At 39.9% G+C, this 8,296-nt stretch overlaps 2 protein-coding genes across 3 annotated transcripts; both read right to left on the reverse strand.

Moving 5' to 3' along the window:
- Positions 1-130: 130 nt before the first annotated feature.
- On the reverse strand, positions 131-3,762 carry LOC105563383 (paraplegin). Its single transcript, XM_012014945.1, has 9 exons — positions 3,522-3,762; positions 3,070-3,342; positions 2,742-2,973; positions 2,358-2,672; positions 1,648-1,816; positions 1,227-1,579; positions 645-1,141; positions 441-566; positions 131-372 (listed from the first exon to the last, which is right to left on the reverse strand). The coding sequence occupies exons 1-9, from the start codon at positions 3,693-3,695 to the stop codon at positions 208-210; spliced, it is 2,304 nt and encodes a 767-aa protein (XP_011870335.1). The 5' UTR covers positions 3,696-3,762; the 3' UTR covers positions 131-207.
- Positions 3,763-4,561: 799 nt separating this feature from the next.
- LOC105563384 (translation machinery-associated protein 7 homolog) lies at positions 4,562-6,135 on the reverse strand. Of its 2 annotated transcripts, none has more exons than XM_012014947.1 (2): positions 5,971-6,135; positions 4,562-5,134 (listed from the first exon to the last, which is right to left on the reverse strand). In XM_012014947.1, the coding sequence occupies exon 2, from the start codon at positions 5,131-5,133 to the stop codon at positions 4,939-4,941; it is 195 nt and encodes a 64-aa protein (XP_011870337.1). In that variant the 5' UTR covers position 5,134; positions 5,971-6,135; the 3' UTR covers positions 4,562-4,938. The 2 variants fall into 2 exon arrangements, with proteins under 2 accessions (XP_011870337.1, XP_011870338.1); XM_012014948.1 differs by lacking the exon at positions 5,971-6,135 and adding an exon at positions 5,825-5,958.
- Positions 6,136-8,296: the final 2,161 nt, after the last annotated feature.

Raw genomic sequence — 8,296 nt, forward strand, 5'->3', positions numbered from 1 at the left:
CAAACATTGTGTGCTTTCGGACTACTGAATTATAACATCGGATGAACGTTGAGACGTTACTCAATTAATTGCTTGATGAGCTTACCAAGTCCGGTGACATGTCAGCGAGTATTGACGCTGACCAACGAAGGAAAGTCACAAACCAGTATATACTTTATTATGCTAATGTCTATACAGAATACAAATATCTACAAAAAAATATATTTTTTATTTTGCCGGTTCTCCGGCTGCTGACGGGGATTCCCTAACTGGATCAGAATTTTCAAATTCTGCTGGTTCTACAAGTCGCTTCTTTCCATACGGCGGCGGCCCAATTAATTTTTCCACGTCGTCGTACGACAATGTTTCCCTTTTTAGTAGAGCTTCCGCAAGCTGTATTAAAAATATTTCATATACATAAATTTATAATATGTAAAAAATATACGTATGTATATACGTACTGTATCTAATTTGTCTTTATTATCCAACAGTAATTGTCGAGTTCGTTCGTATGCTTCCCCTATTATTCTTCTTACTTCGGCGTCCATTAAATTACCTAGCTTTTTACTATACAGCTTCTTAGTTTTCTACAAGACAAAAGAAATTAGACGTCACGCTCTCGAGTATAATAGACAGGAACTCGCGGTAAAATTATTCTTTCATACCGTGCTAGTATGCTCTTCTTCGAAAGAAATCAAACCCACAGCCGGACTCATTCCGTATTGTTGGACCTGGTGATATGCCATTTCTGTTATGAACTTCAAGTCGTTTTTGGCGCTCGTTGTGATTTTATCAAATGTCACATGTTCTGCGACGCGACCACCTATCGTCATACAAATTTTCTCGAAGAGTTGTTCCTTGCTGTAGAGCTTGTGATCGGTTTTCGTGTACCGCGCGAATCCCAGTTTTGAGTTGGTTCGTGGCACTATGGTTACTTTGAGCAAGGCGTCGGTGTGCTCCAATAACCAGCCCACTAACGCATGACCGGCTTCGCGATAGGCGATGATCCGCTTCGTGGACGGTGTTAACGGGTTATTTATCTTTGTCAAACCACCGATCGTTCTGTCGATCGCGTACGTAAGATCGCTGCTGTCTACTTGCTTCTTCTTATCCCTCGCGGCGTGTAGCGCAGCTTCATTGCAAACGTTTGCTATGTCAGCACCTAAAAACATCGTGCTTGGTAAGTGTATGATTGAAATGACAATGCGTACAAAACACGTTACTCTTTTCACAGATAAATGCAATACCACTAAAACCGGATGTAAGATAAGCCAAGTATCCCGAATATTTCGAAGGTTTGTCTTGTAAGGATATTTTTTTCAAGTGGGTCTCAAAGATTTGTTGTCTCTCCTCCAACGTGGGGAAATCGATTAAAATGTGCCGATCAAATCTGCCGGGTCTCAATAACGCCTTGTCCAACACTTCTGACCTGTTCGTCGAGGCCAGTATAATAACGTTCTCCTTTGCTATCATTCCGTCCATTTCTACCAAAAGTTGATTCAACGTTCGTTCAGATTCACTGTCGGAAACCCCGAGCGAGCCCTCCGAACGTTTCTTACCAATCGCGTCAATTTCATCGATATATACAATACTTGGTGCTCTGAGAAATTAAAGTAAACGTTAAAATATTATTTCGACAAATTTTGAGAAACAATAGAGCGGACGAACCTCTTTTTAGCTTCTTTGAACAAATCCCGGACTCGGGCGGCACCTAAGCCACCGAACACCTCAATGAATTCGGAGCCGTTCATGGACAGGAAAGGAACGCTCGCTTCAGTCGCTACAGCTTTAGCCAGTAACGTTTTGCCACATCCAGGAGGTCCCAGGAGCAAAACACCTAAAATAGGATTGTATTCTTAGGATCCAATTTTATGGCATAAACTTGATAGAAACGCTAATGATCTCCTATTTATGTATACAGAAGGACCCTTGTACCCGCGAGTAATATATCCAAAGGCCTATCACGGATAATACCATTGGTTTCTTCAACGTACCATTTTTAATTAAATCGAACAAAGTCACAATTAAATATGTACGTAAAATATGTAAAAATAAAAGTACACAAAATATGCAGAATCAAACGTTTAGAATACCTAAAATATTACGTGACCACACAATGAATACAAAGAATGTGTGCGGAAAAATGTCAATTATAGCCCGTGCACGCGGACTACGATGTACCGCGGATACAAACTCTTCTTTTTTTCTTCTTCTGAATAAGTGGAATTTGCTTTAACTAGACTAAAGAATTGTTTATAGCTCCGAGAATATTAATTTTCCGATCTACGCTTATTAGGACTTTTTTGGTTCATTTCGTGAACATTATTTAAAGTCCTGAACCCTTTCCTTAATATCCTGTACAAGTCGGCGCATGTTACCTTGCGGTATTTTAGCGCCCAACAGTTTGTACCGTTCCGGCTTTTTCAGATAATCAACAAACTCCATCACTTCTATCTTAGCCTCCTTTAGTCCAGCCACGTCCGCGAAACGTACACCTTTACCCTTTCCCACCAATGGGTCGACTAGGGTAAATTTCGCCTGTTTCATCTGCGAGAAAAACTCGAAAGGTTTGAAGGAAAAGCGTTTTAGCACGAAACTAAGAACGGTGGCAATTATCAGCACAATAAGCGCAATTTTCATGATAGCTGCTATATATTCCATCTTCCTCTCGTAAATCACTTGTACTCCTTGGCCTGAAATATTTCAAGAATTGTAATCTAGTGCGTGACGTTTATCAACGCGTAGCGTATTATATTGCTTACCGGCTTTTATGCCGAGCTTCTGCTCCACCTTCCTCAGTTTCTCTTCAAAATTTTCAATGCTCGGAACAGCCATGAGATAGTTCTTATACATGCTTCTCTTTCCTTTAACGATAGCACCATCGTGCACCACAATTATAACATGATCGATACCAGGATTTATAATAATTGTCTGGACTTCTCCCTTCTTCAACATGTCGTATACAAATTCATTCCAGGAAATAGAAGCAGTAGGCTGTTCAAACATGATACGTGAAGTGTTTTTTTTAAGTAATTCACACGTTCAACATTTTTTAAGTCCTACGATAAGTGATGATTAATAAAAACTTACTTCTGTACGCGATTGTTGTCTCAATACAATTAGACCAACGTACAATATCATACACAATATGGAAAACTTAGTAAGAACTGATTTCATATCATTTTCGTCGGGTCTCTTATCTGGATTTTCTGAGTCCGATTTCTTTGCCGATTGTTCGTTGAAATTACTGGACGTGGTATTAAAATATACGACGCTGTCAAGTCTCGGAGAAAAGCTGACTTTGCCACCGCACAACAATGCCGATTGTATGGCGTGCAATTCTCTGCGGAGCTTCTTGTAAGCCTGAAAGCAACCCAGATCCTAAACAGTTACGACAATCTTTCTAGTTACACTCTAAGAAAGATATCTATAGAAAGATTGTATCCAGGTGGTTGTCACAAGTTGAAAATTAATTGAAAATTAATTAGACAAATAAATGCAAATAGAAATATGATTAAAAGAGTGCACATGTTGATACTTGCATGGTAAGACGTGGGAACAAGTAACCTGTGAGCTCCATTATTACACGCGTAACTTGAGTGTTTAACGTTGACAAGGAGTTTTTCCTTTGAGAAATAAGCGCTTTTGGATGGAAAATTGAATATCCGACTTGGCACTACGTAATATCGCTTGGGACACTTGGTTAGGTTCTGCATGATTCAAACTTCACAGGGTTCACATCTCTCAGGTCTGTTCTTAAGTCTGTTCTTTAGGGTGACGTCACATGGCGCGTAACTTGCGTAAGGGCGACGTCCCATGGAGCGGAGCCAATAAGGATGCAGTTTTAGATCAGGTGACTCAAGGCTAAATCCTGATTGGCTCTCGCAAGCAATCCAGTAGGAAAAAAAATAGTATCGTGTGCCGTTGACTTAAGATCATCTTAAGTATACTCACCAATCACAGAGCCGTATCAGCATCTTAAGGCAACGCTTAAGATAATTTTGAGGTAAGAATCGACTATGAATACCGGTCTAAAGCCCGCTGCAGACGATGCTATTTTTCCTGCTGGATTGCTTGCGATTTAATAAATTACTATCGTTGCACCATTCAGCACTCAGGATTCCTAGTAATTTCGTAAATCGCAAGCAATCCAGCAGGAAAAATAGCATCGTCTGCAGTAATGCGATTCTGTAACTCGTTATGTCGTCGTTACGGGCTTCCCTTATGAAAAATACACTCAATAATCTTACGTTGACGGTCCGAAATAACCATCAAATTGAGTGTAAACCTTCATAATCGAGTGTTTCATGAAGGTTTACACTCAATTTGATGGTTATTTCGGACCGTCAACGTATGATTTTTCATAAGGGTTTGCGCAGATCTAATATACCGTAGAAAAGCTGCGCAAAGCCCATAACGACGACATAACGAGTTACAGAATCGCACTACAGCGGGCTTAAGCTATGAATTTCAAACATGCCATCTAACGAATGTACTCAAAATTGTAATCGTCGTCTAATAAAACGCATGACTTTCGTTATCTGAAATCTTTGTTGCAACTGTGAAAATAAAAAACTCAACACAATTGTCACATACATTTATTAAGTGTTAAACAAAAGCAACGGTTCAATGATCAAAACGAATAATTTACTGTCCTGAGTGTGTAAGGATTGATAGATCTAAATACGTGCTCTCGTTTTGCTCTCTTTGTGAACCAATGTTCTTGTTGCAAAACATAAAATCTGTCACTTGACGCTGTTATACAAGACCCGTGGTTAAGTTTATAAAAATTTAATGGAGAACATATACATAATATTGAAATATTTACAAGTTCCTCGAAGAGTGAGGGGGTGACAAAACAAAGATTGCAGTCTGGCGTAATGACGGATCAAGTTCAAAATAATAGTTACAATCGGAACATTTATGGGCACAGATCACATGTTTCATTTGTTACTACAATCATTTCTTCCCAGATTTTTTTATGCCGCCAGTGACCAGAGGACCCTTCTGGCTGGCTTTCTTTGCCGCCTCAGCCAGCGCTTTCTGCGCTTCCTTTTGCTTTTGCTTAAACGCGACATCCTCATCATCCATAACCTTGGAGTCCTTCTTCGGGGCCTTCAAGGGCTTCTTCTTACCTCCTTCCCGGCTGGACATTCTAAAATACACCAAAATTAGTCACACGTGTTTAATTATCGTTTAAGGTCTGTGTCCTCGATGCCAGAACTTTATCCAAGTTCTAGCATCGTGGACACAGGCCTTTAGGAATGGCAGAAAAAAATATTGCGTTGTCAGAGTTCACGAGTTTTTTTTTGGCCAACTATCAAAAGCACCCAAGTTTCACTTTAAATGATTATAAACGGTACTTTTTGAAACGTCTATCTCTGCTGTCTTCCGAGTGTATCATGCGTGATTTTTTATTAATGTTCTGATTCTGTCATCTACAGTCAAATGATTTTCAAGGTACTTTGTTTCAAATCTAGCGAACCGCTTCCAAACGACAAAAAGCAACGGCGTCGTTTCGATACACTTAATAATCTGCTTTTTATCTGTAGTCAAAAACATCACGTGTCGCAAATGCACCTCATCTTTCATCGCCGCGACTCGATAACGACGCACGAATTCGACCGAGTTCCCTTACAAATGATATATAAATGTTACTTGTGACCTTTCAATCTTTGAAACAGTTTACGCAACACTCGTAGGAATATCTGTGAAACTCGTACGAGTTTCTCGGAGAATCCCATAACCGTAATGACAAACGTCACACGTTTAATCGATATAACCTCCGCCGAAGCGAATGATAAATTCAAATAAGACATAAGCTGTACAATATTAATTGTAATACAAGCGCAAAATGAAATCCACAGCTCATCCAATGTGCGAGAAACAGTTTAAAACTGTAGCTGCGACGTATTCATGGAACAGTAAACGTATACCACGCGAATACGACTCGCACGAAGTCCATCAGTAATATTCGAGTTCTCGACTCACTTGCAGGTGTACTAAATTCCCAGACTGGATCGCGAGGTACAAACGGCGGACTCGAGAATTCGTTCGGGGCAAAAATTAACAAATGTACACAATTTAGACGGTACGAGCTACGACAAAGTTTTCTTGAGCCGATCGCATAGACTGTGCTGCCACGAGCTGTGAATTGCGAAGCTGGACGACTTCAAGACACTTCAAGTCTGTTCCTTGTAGCTGTTTACTTTTCTAAAACGTCTCAAGAATCCAGCGAGCTCTATGACATATGCTGGAGTGAGTGCAAGTGAGTGGTCCTATTGTTTCCTATTGTTCTCGTCTCTTTCTCCAGTATCCGATTGGTCGATTTTCTATCTTCCGATTTCTATCGATCGACATATAGAATGGGCTAGAGTCCTAAATAATGAGAGAAGTGCAATCGTTACCCCCTCCATGCTTTTCATGGTCGCCATGTTGGGCGCCCACAGCTAGTGCAACAGTACATACACTGTACAGCTAAAATAGCACGGGTTAAGCCTATCGCACAATGCCAGGCAACAGGCAATAGGAATAGAGAATAGAATTTTTGACGCGTTGGATTCGTCGGAAATTTTCTTCCAACCAATCCAACGCGTCAGAAATTCTATTCCCTGTTCCTATTGCCTGTGCTTTCCTATTGTGTGATAGGCTTTAAGCCTATCACACAATGCCAGGCAACAGGCAACAGGAACACGGAATAGAATTTCTGACGCGTTGAATTGGTTGAACGAAAATTTCCGACGAATCCAACGCGTCAAAAATTCTATTCCCTATTCCTATTGCCTGTTGCTTGGTATTGTGTGATAGGCTTTATGGTACGATAAAACTTTAAACTATGCAACATATATACTTAAGATGTATCAAAAATGTCTCAGGGATATCTAAAATATGTTTTCTTTTAGAAGATAACATTACAAATATACCTTCTTTTTATTTACGGTACGCTCATGTTAGTTTGCACTTGGGATTCACTACGGGTTCAACATGGCGGTCAACCAATTAGCAAGCGAGACGCCAATTGCAGAAGTCAGCGCTTAATAAGCGCTTTATGCTGATTGGATAGATCTAGAAGAATAGCTCTATTTCAGCACAGATCTGAAAGTATAATCCAATGAGCGCAAAGCGCTCAGCAAGCGCTAAGGCTGGATTCACATGGAGCGTAACTTGCATATCACCAATCACAGGGTCATTCTGATAGAACCGTTTCAATAATTCCGTTGAAATAGTTCTGTGATTGGTGATACGCAGGTTACGCTTACGCAAGTTACGCTCCATGTGAATCCAGCCTCACTTCTACTGAACGCAGTCATTATTTGGAACCCTACTTTCTTGCGATGAAAATAAAAATATCAATCTGTCATAAGACAAATGTAATATTAGCCCATCTCATTTTCAATTGCAGATGTAATATGGCCATAAAGAACAGACGTCTTATACCACATGCTCGTGGAATGACCTGTGGATTTTATATTAAAAGACATTGAAAAATAATGTTTGATTATTCGAAGAAATAAAATAAATTTCATTCGATCGCGCCACGCGTGATTTGCAACAGCCGAAAATCTCACTTGAAACACGCGATCCGAGAATTCAATACAATGCTGTTCAAGCTTTGCGGTAAACATGCACGTAAGTTTCGTACGTATATGTATTTTTTATAACAGCGAGTTTGATCGAGGTAATTTAAACTTGAGAGCACGCCCTCAACTCTCGAATATCAGACATTAAAACCAATATCGATATATTCCCCACTCTTCCAGTTTCTTTTGTCCGGAGTTCGAGCGTTGGTAGCATTGATGTCATTACAGAGAGCCCAAGTTCCATGGTTTAAAAGTTTTTCTACTGTATTATCTTTTTGTTTAGGAAACGCAAATTGTTCTCTTTTCAAGAAACCAGATATTTCAAGTCATTCTTTTTCGTGTGTTTCTCTCCACTTTTTAAGAAACGCATGACGCAGGAAAAATCTTGTCACGTGTGATATATAAAAATTAGAGTGGGGGCAAGATATTCGAATAAACGGCTTGACCGTTAGTGTTCGCTAGTTAGTCTCGCGATAATCAGCAAGGACGGTGACAGAGTTGATAGAGCAAGCGGCGAAGTTCCCCGAGGAGATAATTAAAACATTTAATACGCGACGATCAACGTCGGGACAATTCAGACCTTTCGCTCACGTAACTAACGAAATATTCGTTTATTTATTAATTTCGTACTAAGTGGAAACTTGGTTTAAAAAATTGTCTGACGTCAAAGCTCTGCGTAATAGTAGAAATTACCCAGTGTTACATATGTCACGTGTGTTATGTTATGCGTTGTCTAC

This window comes from Vollenhovia emeryi, unplaced genomic scaffold, assembly GCF_000949405.1.
Source record: "Vollenhovia emeryi isolate VEMERY1.0 unplaced genomic scaffold, V.emery_V1.0 DF939177.1, whole genome shotgun sequence".
NCBI classification, from domain to species: Eukaryota; Metazoa; Arthropoda; class Insecta; order Hymenoptera; family Formicidae; genus Vollenhovia; species Vollenhovia emeryi.

Coding starts and splice junctions, on each gene's coding strand:
- LOC105563383 (XM_012014945.1), bottom strand. CDS start 3,695: ATGCAGAACCTAACCAAGTGTCCCAAGCGATATTACGTAGTGCCAAGT. Junction 3,343..3,521: donor TTGTTCCCACGTCTTACCAT/GCAAGTATCAAC, acceptor GGTTGCTTTCAG/GCTTACAAGAAGCTCCGCAG. Junction 2,974..3,069: donor GACAACAATCGCGTACAGAA/GTAAGTTTTTAT, acceptor ATGTTTGAACAG/CCTACTGCTTCTATTTCCTG.
- LOC105563384 (XM_012014947.1), bottom strand. CDS start 5,133: ATGTCCAGCCGGGAAGGAGGTAAGAAGAAGCCCTTGAAGGCCCCGAAG.